Consider the following 18,768-nt stretch of genomic DNA (forward strand, 5'->3'; position numbering starts at 1 on the left):
CCAGTTCTCCTCCAGGAGTCGTTGAGGGCGTGGCTGGGCGGAGGCAGCTGCACGATTAGGCTTTTGTTTGGCTATATGCCGAATTTCTATGGCCACACCAAATCCAATTCTAGCCAGCCTTTGTATCTGCGGCCAGAGTGATTTGTGTGCCCTTGGGGTATCGGCAAGTACGTTTAATGAAGTGAAGGGTTAAATTTGCCAGGGATGTCGGGACACGGCACGAAAGAAATTGCCAAGTGGAAGCGGCTTAGACACACACAAAGGACCTGCGACAGCAAAGGGATCGAGGCGGAAAATCTCATTCCATTCGACCAGCTCAATTGGAGAAAGTGTTGGCTTCTTAAAGTGGCATGCCACTTTTAGATGAAAAATATCCCTCAGAGAAGAGGAATGGCTCACAAAAATGTGTGTTATAACTATAGTTTTTTAAGAACAGCTTTTCTCACTTACTTAAGTTTTCCAATTTCTTTTAAATATTTGTTAAATGCGTACTTTTCACTGTTACTTAAATTTGTGGTTTTTTTTTTAGGCCGCTCTAAGTAAATGTGACTTACTATCGCCAATTACGGAATAGATGACTTTGAACGACCTTCACACACACTTGGCCGAGAGCACACACTTGCATTTCGGTTGATGGTCAACAAAATCATTTATCATAACCAACGGCCGCAGCGCATTTCTCTCAAGTGACGTATGTGATTGCGGCCAAAATCCTTGGCCAATCTTAAAACCCAGCCAACGGCGAACACTCGCATAGCCATAAATCTGCGGACTGGGCAAAAGTTGCGGATATGCGAAACGGCAAACGGCAATGGCAACCATTTGTCTAATTTTAATGGGCATGCTAATAGAGCCATATTGCTGGTCAGACGGACACCTGACCCCTGAGACCGTGGAGATCCAGATCCCGTCGGTGGTGGGCGTGGGTCAGACTTGCCAGTCCAATTTTAATTTATGTGCGGCCAACAGTTTTTGGCTCATTAAATACCTCAAAATGGTAAGTGACTTACGAGCCGGCCCGAGGATGAAGCTGCCGCTCCAGCCGATTCACTTGGCCAAGGAACTTGCCTGCCTCCCCGTTCCAGTTGCCAGCTCCTGCATCATTTGCTGAATTGCCGCTACGTGCCGCATTATCGGCCACAAAAAATCTCGGCCAGACGACTTTTCAACTGGCTGCCGCACTCGCTATTGATGAGGTCGAATTTAAGGCTGTGGAAATTGCCAAGACGCTTGGCCATATTTGCCCTTGGCTTTTTAATGAGACCCGGTTCGTTTGGGTTTCCTCCGATCCGCCTATCTGAGGTCAGTTTCCTGCATCATTTGTTAATGTTCTCCCCAGACATTTCTCAACCCAAGGCAGTATTATTGTTATTTATCTGTTTAAAAATGTTCGAGAGATAAGATGAAGCATTTGACTTGAAATTTAAAATTAAACATTCAAATTATACTGTTTAGCTAATTTATAGCTTATAAAGTTTAAAAACTTAATAAGTTTACATTGTCATTTCTGTCGTATACGCAACCTTTTTTAAAACTAATAGTTCGTTTTGACCTGAGATATTTTAGGTTCAAAACAAATCTTTTTTATATTTTTGCTGTTCAACTTTACAAAATTAAAAAAAAAATGCACTCGGTCTTTCTTGTCGTATACTAAATCTTTATTGCCTTAAAAAAGCCTTAAAAAAATGTGACAAATTTGTCAAAAATGTGAGAACAAAATGCTTTCTGCCAGTGTATGCAATCTTCAGACGTCAATTCGTAATCTTTGAATGATTGTGTTTTATCTTTGCTTCTTTGATTTCCTGCAATTCACTTTAGGTCTAATAAAATTGTTATATATTAGATCGGCTTGCTTTGGTTACGACACATTGTGCACATATGGAAGTAGCCACGCCGCTTTTCGATGTTTTTTTGTAATTTTTACACCCGAACGCACAGCAAAACCTCATACCATATAAAGTGGTTAAAGTGGCGTTTGTTTAGCAACACAAACGGACCTCTGGCGCCGGACAGCAGCAAGAAGCCAGTTTACATATGCTCACGGCAAATTTCATTTTAAAAAGCAAACCCGGAAATACATATATGTACGCCGAACCCCAATCAGCGGAAAATGGCTGCGAGCACAGGCGGTTTTCCGGCCCACTTGCTCCACCTCCTCTTTTCCGCCAGCTCTATGTCTAATTGTATGTGCTTTTGTGGCCAAAACTATGAGGATGCTGTTGATGTTTTTGTGTTGTGTTGCATTTGTTGCTCCCGTTGTTACCCCTTTTGTTACTCCTGCTGTTGCACCTTCCCAACGGTCAGTTAATGTAGTTCCTGGCCGGCAACAAAGTTGTGTGTTTTATTAGATTCATGTTGGCCTGCTGCCGCATTTTGCGTTCACCGCTGATTGTTGTGCTGTAAATTGCATTTGTATACCACAACAAAAAGCACTTGCCAGCCAGGTAGTTCGGCCGTAGCTTTATGTGTGTTCTGCAGCTGTTTGGGCTGGTTTTTTGTTCAGCCTGGCTGCTTCATTTAAATTGCCATTAGGTGCGGCTCTTGGCCGACTCATCCTTTAATTTTGGGAATGCCACAGCATTAAGGTTGCCATTAGCCAATGCAGCAGCACACATAAGTGGCAACACTTACATATGTATGAGCAGATAGTCGCACATCACCGCTTGTGTGTTCGCCCGTTGGGTTTTCCTTCGTTCTGTGAGCGATTTTGGTGCTACATTTTTCTGGGATTTTGCCACAGTTTTTTGCAGCTTTGCTCTAAATATTCAACACTTTCTCACAGCCGGCCACAGCACCCACCTCCGTTTTGTCCTCTCAGGTTGCTCACTTTGGTTTTCCGTTTTGCCAGCTTCTGTTGCTGCTTCTGTTTCTGTTTTTGTCGGGCCAGGAACTCGGGAGGTTTTGTTTTTAATTAAAACAACAATGCAGTGCCAGAGCAACACTTCCGTCCGTCCAACTAACCCGCTTTTCACCACGCCCTCCCTGCATGCGAGCACATATTATTTCCCACTCATCCGGTGACTGACTGACTTGTTGCTGTTGCTGCTGCTACTGCTGTTGCTGCTGTTGCTGCTGCTGCTGTTGCTGCTGTTGTGTTTTACTTTTGCGCTTACAATTTCATTTGGCCCGCTTTTCCTGCCGCCCCTGGCCAGCGCCCTTTGTTTTCCCCTTTGCTTGTGTGTTTTGTGTGAAAAGTGATAAGTGAAATATGCTTTTTCAGCTGCATTTTCAATTTAGTCGGTCAATGCAATTCCAATTGGATATTGCCAATGGCCAAGTTACAAGCCAACTCGCTCCACTCCTCCTTCCCCCGAGGGGTGGGCTAAATCGAAATAAAAAACGCCGGCATAGTATTCGCCCTCTGAAATGTTCAAAATTGATCCGTTCAGACCAAACTCGTTTAATTGAGACTGAAATTAAATGAATTCCGGCTGCATTGTGCGGTGAGTGGTGAGTGCCCTCATGACATGACATCAGCATAAAGAGGGATTGCTCCAATCAGTTACAAGTGGAAAAAACAATTTAGAATAAAAACTGCACAGCTGTGTGAGATGCATTAAACTGATCAATTACTGGGTGACACACATAAAAAATCGAAAAATATTATTATTTAAGTCTGGATTAAGATTTAATTTCTAAAAATTTCTTTGTTTGTATAATAATTTATTTTGTTTTATTTTTAAAGACTTACAATTATCTTTTAAGCTTAATCATGAACGATTTTAAGTCCCTGGATTGTTAAAATCCCTCTTAAATAAATTAAAATCTATTGAAAGTACAATAAGCTAAAAGGCTTCACATTTCCAGAAATATATGAATCCTTAAAGTCTTCAGTGTATATAAGCTTTCTAGCTTTTTAAAATGCGTGGGTGGGATTGGCTCTAGCCTCATCTAATTCCCCTTACCAACTGCAAGTTCGCTGAACTTGTTGGCTAATTTCGAATGCAGCTCGCGGCAAGACTCTACGTGGCCAACACCTGACATGCCACGTGACACTATCTTGCCGACCGCCCCCTTTCGCAGAATAAGGACATTGTGGGCGTAGGCACACAATAGAGGAAAATCGCAAAAGGACTTCAATCCAAACGGGAGGGCTGCAAGTGCAGTAAAAAAGGCATTAGTGGGGATCATAATCTTAGGAAGTGGTCATTCACTCTAATATTTAACTCGGGTTAAATGGAGCAGGCCAGCGAATCAAAAAGTCAACTACCAAGTAAGCTGGGTCATTTTGGCAACGACATGTAGACATGTGGCACTTGTGAAGCTCACTCAAAAAATAACACAAGTCTGGAAAAGAAGCTAGAAAATTTGTTTAAATTATAGGTACAAGTAGGTTGACAAAAACAAACATATCACAAAAAAGGTAGAAATGACGTTCAAGAAGTTATTGTTTGTGTGCATGGGTAATTTGTTATGTGGTTCTGATTTTTTGGGTATCGAGTAGTGAGATCTCCGCTATTACAGGCAACTCTTGCAGCTCGCCAATGGCCGAGGTGATCATGCAGAATCTGATGGTCAAGACGAGCCTCTACTGGGAAGTGGACAGTGCTGGCCTAAGGACATGGAACACTGGACGCAGACCTCACAAACGTTGTTTGCAAATTCTGCGAGAGCACGGTCTGCGATCCGATCACTTTTGTCGCCAGGTGAGCTGCAGTTATTTCTTGTCATTTATTGAGTTGCTCTAATTTAATTTTTTCCACAGTTCACTGTGAATGACTTTCGCTACTTTGACTACGTAGTGGCCATGGATGAGGCCGTATACAAGGAACTTCTGCTTTGGGGTGGTGCAAATACTACTAGTGTGCTGCTTTTGAGTTCTTTTGGCAAGAATGGGCAGCCGGCTTTCATAGACAATCTGTCACCGGTGAGTTTTGCCATGTCGTTTTGGCCATACTCTGCATTAAATCACAACTTCAATTCTGCAGACCCACAAGATGAAGAACTTTCGGTCTGCCTACTACCAGATCAAAGAGTGCTGCAAGCAGCTCATTCTCAGTCAAAAGGTCGATATTGTCAAGTACGAGCTGCCCAGCTCTGAGGATGAAGATCTTTACTATGCCAACAAAGAGAAGGTGGCAAAGGACCTTGAATTTGTGAACCCAATGCCAGAGAGTAGCAAGCACAGTGGTCTGTACATTCTGCCACCGGAGATGAGGTCCCAGTCCTCGTCGACCGAGCCATCCTACTCGAAGACCTCGATGCCCGCTTCCACCCTAGGAACACAGCGTAAATTGTGCCAGAAATGTGGACAGAAATTTCTAGCAGCACTTTAGTGTTTAGTACTCATTCGGAATTCAGACTTCAAACCAAACTAAAACAAATTTAATGGACTTTCGACCATGCCCTTAGAATGTTTAGCGTATGAATCTTAAAGTGAATCGGTGCAAAAATTAAACTGACTATTATCTGGCACCTGTCCGCCGTCTACTAGCTTTTTCACCGTTCTGATGGGCGGCTAATTGGCTTAGGAACCAGCTATAAAGGGCTGGAAATTCGGCCCCTTTGGCTCAGATCTAGTTCGATGAGCATTCGTTTCGTCGAAGGGGTTGCGGGTAGCTGAGCATGGAGCGCAGTCATTTGCCGGAGACGCCATTTGAATTGGCCCTTTCTGGGCCCAGGTTTCAGGCACAGCTGAGCGGCAATGGTTCCGTGCTGGACAATGTGAGTACACAGGCAACAAATTCCTTATTTTCAGCTGGCACTTGAGAATTGATTGAAAAATAATAAGTTATTTTTCTAATTTCTTTAAAATCAAACTTAAGGGCAAAGCAAAGTATGCATAAGTAAAGCAAAAGAAAATCAGGATTTGAAAAACATTTTGAGTATTGATTAATGAGTTGTCGCTTAAATGGGTTGAAAATACGTAGGTTTTAAAAAACTGGTGTTAATGCAAATTCTGGCAAAAGTAAATTAATAACTAAGAGTTTTTAATCTCAAACACTTCAAGCTTTTGCTTCGCTTTTAACAATTACTCATCAACACATTGTACAAAAGCTTTACAAATTTGTTTCCACACGAAATATATAATTAGGAGCACTTCTCTGCCTTAAGCATTTCAAAAAAAATAGTTAACAATATTTATAATATTTTTAAAATCGAATCTTTTTAGATATGATAAGTTGGTGATACTTTTCGAAATCATAAAATATAATTTTAAAAAGTTGTTCTTGATTTTTTGTTTTGTTTTGATTTTCTTGATTCTACAAGAAAAATAGCATATTACTTGGCTCATAATCCCCAGGTGCTTTTCCATTTCTATAATTTTTTTGCATGACTGGTAGGTGCTGCCCGACATGGCGCACCTGGTGAACCCCTACTGGAGCCGCTTCGCCCCCATGGACCCCATGATGAGCAAGATCCTCGGCGTGTTCACCCTGGTCATCCTGATCATCTCGTGCTGCGGCAACGGAGTGGTGGTCTACATCTTCGGTGGAACAAAGTCGCTGCGCACGCCGGCAAATCTGCTGGTTCTCAACCTGGCCTTCTCCGACTTCTGCATGATGGCCTCCCAGTCGCCGGTGATGATCATCAACTTCTACTACGAAACGTGGGTGCTGGGACCGCTGTGGTGCGACATTTATGCGGGATGTGGTTCGCTGTTTGGGTGCGTTTCCATCTGGTCCATGTGCATGATCGCCTTCGATCGGTACAATGTGATCGTAAAGGGTATTAATGGCACGCCCATGACCATCAAGACGTCCATAATGAAAATACTGTTTATATGGATGATGGCTGTATTCTGGACCGTGATGCCTTTAATTGGCTGGAGTAGCTATGTGCCCGAGGGCAATTTGACTGCCTGCAGCATCGACTATATGACACGCCTTTGGAACCCGAGATCATACCTCATCACCTACTCCCTGTTCGTGTACTACACTCCTCTTTTCCTCATCTGCTATTCATATTGGTTCATCATCGCCGCCGTGGCCGCCCACGAAAAGGCGATGCGGGAACAGGCCAAGAAGATGAATGTCAAGTCGCTGCGGAGTTCCGAGGATTGTGACAAGAGTGCCGAGGGAAAGCTGGCCAAAGTGGCGCTCACCACCATCTCGCTGTGGTTTATGGCCTGGACCCCCTACCTGGTCATCTGCTATTTCGGCCTCTTCAAAATCGAGGGATTGACGCCCCTGACGACCATTTGGGGAGCGACATTCGCCAAGACAAGTGCCGTCTACAACCCAATTGTGTATGGCATAAGGTGAGTATACACTGTTTAAATCAGAAATAATAAATACGAATATTTAGTTATTTAAATATTTTTCGATTTGATTCCCATTCATTGCTGCTTTTAGTTATTTTAAATTTGAAAATAGTGAACTGTTTTAAACATTTTCATTTGACTACTTTCGGAATTGATTTAAATATCTAATAATTTAATTTAAATTTAAATTGGACCTATTTCAAATCTAAAAATGTTTACATTAACTAAAATATTTTAATATTTTATTATGCAGTTTAATATGCATTGTATTTAATATTATGATTAAATATTTATTATGGATATTATATATAAATTTTAATAATCAATAGTCAGTTATTTTTTTTACTGTTTCGTTTTTTTATAAGCGTTAAGTAAAAAACTGATTTTAAGAAATCAGTAAATATATATTCAAGTAACAATTTTCACTATAGCGTTTGCAATTTATTTTGACCTGTGTTGCGTTTACAAAGTTTAATCAATTTTTTCTGTAAACCCCCCAGCCATCCCAAATACCGCTTGGTGCTCAAGGAGAAGGTAAGGCATTAATAGCCATTTAAATCATATCTATATTCCTTGACTATTTCCGCTTCGTTCTGCAGTGTCCCATGTGTGTGTTTGGCAACACTGATGAGCCGAAACCGGATGCACCTGCTTCCGATACGGAAACCACATCTGAGGCAGATTCAAAGGCTTAAACCGACCGACATAATCCAGCAATTGCCTACAAGAGGCACAAAAATGTTTTAAAAAAATGGGATGTGCAACATCATAAAGTGATACAAAAATGTAAAAAGAAAAAAAAAATAAAATTAAGTACAAGAAAAAGAATAAGTGTACATTTCTGTGGACTCTTAACACCAGAAAAAATCGTTGTTTATATATATATTCCGATATGATTGTATATATATATATATATATATACATCGCTTTTGAAAAAGTTGGAAGAAATAACAGTAACAAACCTTGATTTTTGATATTAGTACCCCCAGAGAAAGAAAAAACTAAAATATTGGAATGAAACATTGTTTTTTAAAAAACATGATAATGCAATTAAAAACATATTCATATTTATACAACAGGAAAATTGTAGATTTCAATTTCTTTTTTATTAAAAACTAAATTTGTCCATACTTAAATCTAAAATTAAAAGCGTAACGCACTTTAATTAAACACAACCCCATCGGGACTAAATGATTTTTCTGTGGACGTACTTAAAGCTTAAAACAACAGCCCTTAAGAACGCAATTAAAGCAGAGCAAATGATTGAACATCCGAATGGAAATTTGCATGCAGCTCGCTACTTACTCCTTGCATTCTCATTAGTTTCCCGCACAATGCCAGTCGTCCCGGGACTCGGGTCTCAGGGCTAGATCCTGGCGTCTCGGGCAGATTCATCTTCATTGACACACACACACGCAGCTTATGTCGCTATTTGCTTTGCCAGGGTTTTGTCTCGTGTCTAATGATTATAATTACGAAACAGCAGCCCTCCAACCGTTGCCCTACCCCCGACACCGACCCCCGCCCCACCACACATTTGCCTAATGAGCACTAGACTGGCGTTCCAAAAGCCACCCAAAACCCAGAATGAGATGGGGAACTGCACTGTCGGGTCTCGAGTTGACTGTCTAATTGAAGTACAACAGAGGGTAGAAGACACAAAGAAAACAGACTTGACGCCTGCCACCGATCGGGCTGTAATGCTCCATAATCATCAGTGCCAGATTTGAAGTCTGCTTGCTCCGCTAGACCGCGCCTCACTAAATTTGTCACTGTGGGACTGCAGTCTGGCCATGTGGAGTTCGAGCACGTGGCGAATGCAGTCCTTGAAGCGTTCCATCTGAACGCCTTCGTAGTAACTTCGAATGCAAACGATCGCATCGGTGTATGCACTATCCAAAACGCCAAGGGCACCAGTTTTCTTGTCTTTGCCCAACTTTCTGTAAAAGTAATAGTCCAGCTGCATGCCCACTGATATGGCTGACTTCCAAGCCTCCTGGACCCTCGACTCATCGGTCACATTCATCTCCTTGGCCACGTCGTAGGCCATTCTTTGCCATCGCGGATTCACTGCCCATATCGTAAGCAAAAATGTAAATAAAAGTAATCCAAATGATATTGACAGCCAACTCATGGTACACTATATGCGTAAACTAAAGAAACCACTTTTTTAATTTGAGGAAAGATATTTTAGGTTTAACCATTTTAGAAAAATCATATTATGGAATAAATTATTGGTTTTAAATAAATGAAGGTCTTAAATTAAACACATTTGAATTTACTGAAATCTCTAGAAAACATTTAAAAACGTATTTCTTCCATTTGTAATAAAAAAAAAAACGGCAAAGACATTATTTGGTAACTTAAAGGGTTCAAAAAACTATAGCTTACTTTATTGATTTGAACATTTTTAGTTTTATAAGGAAACCCAAAATTTTAGGTATACAATGCAAAACAATTTTTAACGATAAAAAAAAGTTTAAATGAGATTTCATTGATACATTGAATTCTGTTTGCACATTTGGGATGATTCAGAGCTACCAAAACAAGCCGATACGCGAAGCACCTGAGGTGGCTCCAAAGATGGCCCAATGCTCGCTGGCCAAACGATCCAATGCCATATAAAACCCACTAAAGACGGCATTAACACACTTTTTGTGCTGGTCGACATTTCCAGTGGATCTAAGCTCAGTTTCGCAATGGGATAAAGCCATTTTTAACGTGTCCAGCTGTTCTTTGGCATCATTTTGGGCGTCAGCAGAAGTGGGTAACTTTTCTAGGGTGATAACTTGGGCGGTTTTTAACAATTCATTGGCCCATTGAGCTGACTGATCAACGGCCACATTTTGGGCAACCGTTTGTCCTGTCTGTTGGGGAGGTTTTGAATATTTTTATTACTGAAATAAAAGTTATTTTACATACCAAAACAAGCAAGACAAAGAATGTGATCAGCGTTGTACTCGACATTTTCTGTAAACCTTCAATGACCGACTGAAGCACAATATCCGAAACTTTAGAGACATCCAAGCTTATCTTCTGTTTGCGCAATAATAGTGTTTACAGCCTCTATTATCTCTCTATATCTGGGCAGAGCACAACAAGATAACCTCAACCTCATTATGCTTTATGTTGGCTATATTTCTTGGGATAAATAGATAAGTTTATCAGTGGGCAACGGAAGTGGCACTTGGAGATCAAAAAGACAGTAGCAAGTGCTAAAAACACACAGCGGATAAACACCAACCGAATCGTGGATGATTCATTACTCGATTTGGACTTTGGTCAAGAAGAGATTTACTCATTCACCAATTTTCGTATAATACAAAACCCGAACTAACGAACTATGACACAAGGCCAAAGCCGCAGAAATTTTGTTGCCTACTTTGGGTGGCACACAACTTTTGCATCAAAACAAAAGCCGCAAACGCAAAACAAATTTACATACATGCACTTTTGGAGGGAGCCTGTGTGTCGCACTTTTGTATTTATTCCAACCAATTTCGGCATATACACACACAGACACACTTGGTTGGCCAACGCCAGCCCCGAATGCGGCTGAATTTTGTTCTGTGCTGGACATTACCATTTTTTGCCGCTGCGTGAATTTCAAATGCCACAACTTTTGCATTACCAAAACAGAGCGTTTCGGTTGGGGCTTAGTTTTGGACGGGGTGGCCGAGGAGTTCGCGGCTAACACTACCCGAAACTTTTACAAGTTGCGGCGGCGGCTGCTCTGGTTGGTTGCTGTTGTTGTAATGACAACAGCCAACTCAAGTTTCAATCTTGAAATATTTCAATTAAGTGGCCCAAACTTTGCACTCCCCATCTTTTCCGGCGGGTCTTGTGTATGTTTGAAATTTGCATTTAATTACATATTGGAATTTAAACTTAAGCCCAGCCCAAAGGGGCTTTGTCCGTGGCTTATCCATCGTCCGGCAGCCCGGCCAGTTGGTCATTTTTGGTCAGTCTGTGACTCGTTAAGCCAAGCCATTTAATAACCACAGGTCATGGCTTGGAATTCGAATTCAAATGCGAATGCAAATGCCATATCAAATCGATTTGATTCGAATCGAAAGGGCAGGACGGCCGACCGGCATTTTGGGTGAGGACATTGGATAATTGGAGCTGGCCTGGCACATAAATCAACATTGCCGCTGCAACTGAACGCAACTCAAGCGAGCTGAACTCCCGACCCTCAACGGAGGACCAATCGAGAACCAAATCATGCACTGGAAACAATTTGGCAGCGCCAATTGATAAATGCCTAAAAGGGCTGTCATAACCCCTCCGAAAAGAGGAGTGGTAAGGCCACCAGCAAAGCATAACAGCCAAGGCGGAGGAACGTAGTTTAAATATTTGGCCAAAATGCGTCAAGTTCCAGCCAGACTCAAGTCTGGGCCACAGTGATGTCGGTTTATCTCAAATAAATCTAAATAAAATATTTCAAAAGCTTAAAACACATATGAGACTCTGATTGTAGAAATTAATTGAATTTAATTTGCATACCTTTGTAATCTTAAGTTTACTTATACCAACATACTCGCTTAATTTAACAAAAATATATTATTAATTGTATTTATATTTATTCTCTTTAACAAACTAAAGCATAGCTCTTCGACAACATGATCAAAATGCCATCAATTAAAGTGTGAGTATTTGATTATTAAATTAATATTAAAATGTCAGCATTTTATTGAATAATGTCAAATTATTAAGTAAACAAATCTCAAAATTTTTGAAAATAAAATTAGGAATGTATTAAGCTTAAACACATTTAGTTTCCTTATATTGATCCATAAAAAATAACATCCTTTTCATCGAGGTCAAACGGGCTGAACTAGGATTTTCGATGGTGACGTGAGCAGCCAAGTATTTACGCCCCGAGAAGCGTCAAGAAGGCAACGCCAAAATTTGTAATTCCCGATGGGAAATTTAATAAAGCAGCAGCGGAATGCAAAGCTGGCCTGGCCACATCAAAGCATGTCCTAGGTCAGGACTCTCAGGCCACCGCCTCCCCCCACTAGCCCACCACCCCCCCGCGAAGAAGAAAAGGGCATTCCAGCATTAAGCTTATTTAAATTTTATTGCATCTATGTTGGTCGATTGCTATCTATAGCTAAAGAATATTGGATATTAAGTAGGGCAGCTGGAAGACAGGACTGCCATCCTAGGCAGGAGCTGCTGCAGCGGTGGTGGCGGCTAGACGCGCCTGCCACTCGTCATCGATGACCTTCAGCTGGTTCTTGGCGGTGGTCAGCAGCGGCTTCACACAGCGGATCTGCAGCCAGGGCAGGGTGACGTTGGCGCAACCACTGATCGCCTCCTGCGAGCTGGCCACCACATCCTGGACACGCTCGGCCAGATCGACGGGGAAGTCGGGCTGGGCCAGCAGACGTTCGGCCTCGCGTTGCAGGACTATCGACTGGAAGAAGGAGGAAATCGAGGCGCCGCCAAAGGGAGCGGGTGGGGCAACCGGAGCGGCCACTCCAGCGGCAGCTCCAGTGCCGGCACCGCCGAATATTCCGTTCAGGAAGGGATTAAAGGCAGCCGCATAGGGGTTGGCGGCGGCAAACGGATTTCCGGCTAGCGGATTGCCAGCAGCAGCTCCAGGGGCCTTTAAGGTTCAATGAGAAATATGTTAAACCTGTTGCATGATAATAATCCACCTATCGGGGCAGCTATATCTCCTCACCTGGGCGTTGATGCAGGCAATGCTGGCCGCCAGTAGAACAATTGCAAATTTCATTTTCTTCTGAGTTCGGTTGGTTCTCAGTCGTTGTGGTTTCGTCGAGACTATTTGCTGGATAGTGTGTGCTTCTGGGCTTTTATACGCCATTAAAAACACGCCGAGACGATCTTATCTTTTATATCTATATAAGTATATTAAACTACTGCGATTGAACTGATTTACATGTTCATTGTTTGTTCGCCATTTGTAGGTGCTAAGTCCCCTTCGGGGGTTATCTGCATAGATAAGGCAAAACTGTGTGCAGGAATGTTGGAGAATTAAGTTTAGTTGCTATTTCATGCGACGACGTCACCGGTTTTTACAATACCAAGAGATTTATCTGGACCTTTCCGGTTGAAAATCCTGAGCACACTTTGGCAAGATAAAATTAATTGTTTTGCTGGAAGGTCTGTTGCATGTTTTTGGCACAAAATTACTTTGTTATATTTTTATCCCACTCTGAGTCATCCAGCCCCTCATCTTATTATTGTTTTCAGCCATTCCCAACAGTAGCTAATCCCTTTTAGCACCTTAAATAGCATTAACTTGAATTTTAATTAAATTTTTAAATTGCCTTATATTTGAATAACAGTATGCTAAAATTTGGCGCGAATATGTTAAGGTAGTCCAGCGGCTGTTAAGTGAATATTATCGTTCTTTACATTTTACATTCCAGCTCTTGTTATTCTGTTATAAAGCCGCCAAGTTTAAAATTCGATTGTATTATTGTACTTCAAATAAATGCTAACATTACATCAATACATTTTTTTGCAATTGATGAACAAGATTTTAACTTTAAAAATTGCATTAAAAACAAATAGCAAAACACCAAAATTGTTCCTCAAGTCAATAGTTAATTTGAGTTTTTAAATTTATGATAAATTAGCATTTGTAACAGCGATAAAGACTCTGTTAAAGGACCCGCCCATTTTCAAATAAGAAAAACTAAAATATATATCCTACACATAAATAAATTTGCTCAAAACTTAATTCAAAATCAGAACATAATGGCTTTAACATGACCCTAGCGACGGTAAATTTCAATAGCTTTGCTAAAAGTATATCGGATAATCGATTAATAATTATAACAGAGTATGCAATGAAATCGTTAGAGATGAACAAGCTTCGATGCTCCCTGCCAAACAACGATAGGACCGATATTTAGTTTTCCCACATCTAGCGCCGTTGCAAATTCGTGTTGTACACAGCCAAGATATTGATTTTCGAAGAAAACAGACGAAAACGCGACCCAGAGCCCCCGCCCCCCTGCGCGCGACTAGTAGTAGTAGTAACGACTCACGGTCCTTCAAACATTACGCAGCCCAAAGCCCAAGGTTCTGGAAAAAATCGAAGATTACGAGCAGAGCAGACCGAAAGAGGGCAGAACGTGCAGAGCAAGCGAAGCGAGTGAAAGTGCCAGCGGAAAAGTAGAACTCGAACGCGATAGCTTTGGCATTTGCATTTGCGCCACAGCCTCCCAAAGAACAGCAAGAAAAGCAGGAAAAGCGAGAAAAAACCACCACCCCCCAAAAGCGAGGAAAAGTAAAGTGCAGGCGCCGCGTAAGTCTTCCAAACGTAAACGTTTAAAAATAGAAACGCTCATCCAGCGCCCATTGATGATTTGATATTGATATTGACATTGAAATTGAAATTGAAATCACAAGACGACGACGACGACAACGACGAAATTGAGTCTCGACTAACCCAACCAACCCGTTCACAGCAACTGCGTCGAACTGCCACTGCACCCAGCCAGTACCCAGCATCCAGTATCCAGTCCATTGATTGCGCCCGAGGAAAAACCAGAAAACAGCAGCAGCCATGGCTTTCGCCGGACTCAAAAAGCAGATCAACAAGGCCAACCAGTACATGACGGAGAAGATGGGCGGTGCGGAGGGCACCAAACTGGACATGGACTTCATGGAGATGGAGCGCAAGACGGACGTGACGGTGGAGCTGGTCGAGGAGCTGCAGCTGAAGACCAAGGAGTTCCTGCAACCGAATCCTACGGCGCGGGCCAAGATGGCAGCGGTCAAGGGCATCTCGAAGCTGTCCGGACAGGCCAAGTCCAATACGTATCCGCAGCCGGAGGGCCTGCTCGCGGAATGCATGCTGACTTATGGGAAGAAGCTAGGCGAGGACAACAGCGTGTTTGCGCAGGCGCTCGTCGAATTCGGCGAAGCGCTGAAACAGATGGCCGACGTCAAGTATTCGCTGGACGACAACATCAAGCAGAACTTTTTGGAGCCACTGCATCATATGCAGACCAAAGACCTCAAGGAGGTCATGCATCATCGCAAGAAGCTGCAGGGCCGGCGTCTGGACTTCGACTGCAAGCGTCGCCGGCAGGCCAAGGACGATGAGATTCGCGGTGCCGAGGACAAGTTTGGTGAATCGCTCCAGCTGGCCCAAGTGGGCATGTTCAATCTGCTTGAGAACGACACGGAGCATGTCTCCCAGATGGTCACCTTTGCCGAGGCACTGTACGACTTTCATTCGCAGTGCGCCGACATCCTGCGCGGCCTGCAGGAGACGCTGCAGGAGAAGCGATCCGAGGCGGAGAGCCGGCCACGCAACGAGTTCGTGCCCAAGACGCTGCTCGATCTGAACTTGGACGGCGGTGGCGGCGGCCTCAACGAAGATGGCACGCCGTCTCACATTAGTTCGAGCGCCTCGCCGTTGCCCTCGCCGATGCGCTCACCCGCCAAGTCGATGGCCGTCACGCCGCAGCGCCAGCAGCAGCCCTGCTGCCAGGCCCTCTACGACTTCGAACCGGAGAACCCCGGCGAGCTGGCGTTCAAGGAGAACGACATCATTACCCTGTTGAATCGTGTGGACGACAACTGGTACGAGGGCGCGGTGAACGGCCGCACCGGCTACTTCCCGCAGTCCTACGTCCAGGTCCAGGTGCCCCTGCCCAACGGCAACTAAGCTGATTCAGAACTTGATCCTGATCCCAAACCACAAAATCCCAACTCCCATCCTGTCAATCCACCCCATCCTATTAAAACTGGCTGAAGACGTACGTAGATCGCGGATTGCAGAACAATAACCTTAATGTTGGTTTCGCCATCAGAGGCGCAAAAGTGGGCAGCAGATGCAAAGGCAGCCGAAGCAGCACATACATGCAAATATATATATAGTTGAATTAGAAGAGCGGGTTACTACGATTACGGATATTACGATACGGCTTAGCTAGCAGCACACAGCAGGCTAAATTCATGGTGGCCATAAGCAAGCTAACTAAATTTTATGTGCGAAAATTTTACCAGTTGGCAACACAATAATTAACAAATTAATTACGAGTTAAATTAATGTACGAATTAACTAACTAAATTTACAAGATGTTACGCGCGCAATGCGACTTCCTTGCGTTTTCACTTTTGATTCTCAATCAAACGTCGGCGATGTTGTTCGCTGCAATGCGAACTCTTAGTGCTAACTCCACACAATAGCTCACGTATTAGAACAGTTCGTGGTCGGCGGCATAAGCAAACACTCTAGCTAATTAACTAAATTACCCGTACTCTCGTTCACCCATGGAAGCGCGTCATTTTTTCTTACTTACTCCCTAAGTTGTTCCTTCCTCCTGCCTACGACTTTTATCCGGTCTCATCGTTGTAATTTAAACCTACCTACGCCAATGCGCTATCTATGCGAGTTCCCTTTATAGGCTAACGCTACGTATCCACATCATACGCCCACATATATTTATTATATACCCGAAATACCTATACCTACTCTACCTACGTATATTTGTGCAAAAACAATACTCCCCACACTCTATTCTAAAAGGCATACGGAATACCGTTCTTGATGTTCGTTGTTCAATGTAAAGAATAATTCAATTTCTTCAAAGGATGAAACAAGCGAAATTTGTATCCTACTTTTTGCTCCTTTTTATGTGTGTTGTTTTTTTTTGTTAATTATATACATAACAACTATATATATATATATTAAATGAAATCAAATATATGTATAAATATATTTATTAAGCGTATTATCTACATGTATATTTATTATTATGTATTTATTATAAATTATACTGAGCAGCAACGTAAACAATATAATGAATATTAAAAACAAACAAAAACGATGATAACAGATAAACAAACAGTACTAGCGGCAAAGTAAATGTAACAGAATCCTCCTAAAGAATACCAACCAGCATAAAACTAGTTAAACGATTTCCAGAAAAATGTTGATAATAATAACTCTAAACGTAAGCAAAATCCAGTCAAGTCAATCGAAGCATAGCAACACTTACGAACCTACTAACGCGTTTACTAACCGCGACTCTAGATCAAATATTTATATATTTAAAGAGAAACCCAAAAGAATATAAGAATTCAAACAACAAACCGATAAAATTATTAAAATAGTCTCATGTTGGCATATAACGGAACAAGCTATGCACTATATACGAATGTATATACGTTTAAGCAAGATATACACAAGATATATTTACGTATAAAGCGAAATTGAATTGAAATCCATGCAACTTGTGTTGATAATAAATTAGTTAAAATGCTAAAAGGCGAAAAGCAAGTGAAACAATTTAACAGAATTAAATTTGAGAGCGAGAGATGAAACATTTGCCTCGTGGACGGACAGAAAGCCAGCGGAGCGATCATTTCCAGAGGGCCCCATTTGGGGATCCTCAGTATCGCCAGCGACTATCTATCCCAAGCACACATTCTCTGTCCCACTGACGAGCGCAGAAGTGTAAACAATAATTATTGTAATTATGCATTTGTGTGGGCGGTAACTTAAATAATATACATTATAAACCATATACATAAAATAATTACGCTAAAACTGATGAACCTAATTTATGCAAACCAAAATTAATAAAATTTAATTTTTAATGTGTCTTTCGTTCAAAGTCATAAATGCGAAAAGTCCAGCGTTTACGTTTACTCTTTGATATTTCCCATTTGCCAGCTGACCTTAAAACGTGCTGCCCTTGCCTGTTGTGTAACACTGACTCGGATGCTCCACGGCTCGGGGATTGGGATGCGGATGCGGAGACGGAGGCGCCCCCAATAAACCAGAGAAGCATTGAAATTTTCGATTTTCCACACAGACACAGACGAGCGGAAAAGTGTGCGCCACCCCCGAAGGCAACAGCATCCTCCCTTCACCATCGACTATCCCCCCAATGGGCATGACATTGAAACGTGACGCAGCATCCACAACCCCTGGATCCATCCTGCCACCCCGTAGTGGCTGAGGTCATGCTGCCAGTGTGCCACGAGTGTTTGTCAGTCTGGGCTGATGCAACTATTGAAGCTGGCTGGGGAATTCGTTTCCATTCTTTGCCCCTTGTTGCAAGCACTTTCAAGGTAAAAATCAAGGTCTGGATCTTAAGAAAGTGTTTTGTGTTTGCTACGGCCATGATTTAATAGAAAATTTAGTAGTTTGTTTAAAAAAATCCATTGTTGTTCCAATAATTTTCGAAAACAATCTTTTTACTATTAGCAATTAAAGGGTTTATTTATAGTTGCACATTGTATTTTTTTCGGTTCGGTTATATTTTTTATATTTTAAAAATGATTATAAAATTGAAACAACATAAAATTTTAAATTAAAAATAATGAAATTTCCTACATATTAAATCTATCAGTCTCTAGAATCTAGAAATATGAAAAATGATAAATTCGATTTTGAAAGTAGCAAGTGTGCAGCCGAAATATATTGGCAATGTATAAACATTAATTCATTCTAAATTGCCTTTATTTACTTGACCTTGGACCACACCCATAAAAATATGAATGAATAAAAAATGTTATATGTAAAAATAAAATTAAATATAAAATTAAAATATTTAACACAA

At 41.8% G+C, this 18,768-nt stretch overlaps 6 protein-coding genes across 6 annotated transcripts; 3 read left to right on the forward strand and 3 right to left on the reverse strand.

Moving 5' to 3' along the window:
* Positions 1-4,227: 4,227 nt before the first annotated feature.
* LOC128252457 (low molecular weight phosphotyrosine protein phosphatase 1) lies at positions 4,228-5,415 on the forward strand. Its single transcript, XM_052980188.1, has 4 exons — positions 4,228-4,403; positions 4,465-4,646; positions 4,706-4,867; positions 4,929-5,415. The coding sequence occupies exons 1-4, from the start codon at positions 4,370-4,372 to the stop codon at positions 5,274-5,276; spliced, it is 726 nt and encodes a 241-aa protein (XP_052836148.1). The 5' UTR covers positions 4,228-4,369; the 3' UTR covers positions 5,277-5,415.
* Positions 5,416-5,525: 110 nt separating this feature from the next.
* LOC128252431 (opsin Rh2) lies at positions 5,526-8,002 on the forward strand. Its single transcript, XM_052980151.1, has 4 exons — positions 5,526-5,664; positions 6,285-7,201; positions 7,705-7,738; positions 7,804-8,002. Exons 1-4 carry the CDS (start codon positions 5,566-5,568, stop codon positions 7,897-7,899), a joined length of 1,146 nt encoding a protein of 381 aa, XP_052836111.1. The 5' UTR covers positions 5,526-5,565; the 3' UTR covers positions 7,900-8,002.
* Positions 8,003-8,812: 810 nt separating this feature from the next.
* Positions 8,813-9,397, reverse strand: LOC128252478 (uncharacterized). The gene has a single exon (XM_052980224.1). It carries the CDS (start codon positions 9,336-9,338, stop codon positions 8,919-8,921), a length of 420 nt encoding a protein of 139 aa, XP_052836184.1. The 5' UTR covers positions 9,339-9,397; the 3' UTR covers positions 8,813-8,918.
* A 170-nt stretch (positions 9,398-9,567) lies between these two features.
* LOC128252484 (uncharacterized) lies at positions 9,568-10,251 on the reverse strand. Its single transcript, XM_052980239.1, has 2 exons — positions 10,127-10,251; positions 9,568-10,071 (listed from the first exon to the last, which is right to left on the reverse strand). Exons 1-2 carry the CDS (start codon positions 10,169-10,171, stop codon positions 9,742-9,744), a joined length of 375 nt encoding a protein of 124 aa, XP_052836199.1. The 5' UTR covers positions 10,172-10,251; the 3' UTR covers positions 9,568-9,741.
* A 2,017-nt stretch (positions 10,252-12,268) lies between these two features.
* Positions 12,269-13,052, reverse strand: LOC128252460 (uncharacterized). The gene is made up of 2 exons (XM_052980200.1): positions 12,897-13,052; positions 12,269-12,818 (listed from the first exon to the last, which is right to left on the reverse strand). Exons 1-2 carry the CDS (start codon positions 13,038-13,040, stop codon positions 12,372-12,374), a joined length of 591 nt encoding a protein of 196 aa, XP_052836160.1. The 5' UTR covers positions 13,041-13,052; the 3' UTR covers positions 12,269-12,371.
* Positions 13,053-14,089: 1,037 nt separating this feature from the next.
* LOC128252440 (endophilin-A) lies at positions 14,090-17,833 on the forward strand. The gene is made up of 2 exons (XM_052980162.1): positions 14,090-14,492; positions 14,656-17,833. The coding sequence occupies exon 2, from the start codon at positions 14,754-14,756 to the stop codon at positions 15,861-15,863; it is 1,110 nt and encodes a 369-aa protein (XP_052836122.1). The 5' UTR covers positions 14,090-14,492; positions 14,656-14,753; the 3' UTR covers positions 15,864-17,833.
* Positions 17,834-18,768: the final 935 nt, after the last annotated feature.

Source organism: Drosophila gunungcola, chromosome 3R (genome assembly GCF_025200985.1).
Source record: "Drosophila gunungcola strain Sukarami chromosome 3R, Dgunungcola_SK_2, whole genome shotgun sequence".
In the NCBI taxonomy this organism is placed as follows: domain Eukaryota; kingdom Metazoa; phylum Arthropoda; class Insecta; order Diptera; family Drosophilidae; genus Drosophila; species Drosophila gunungcola.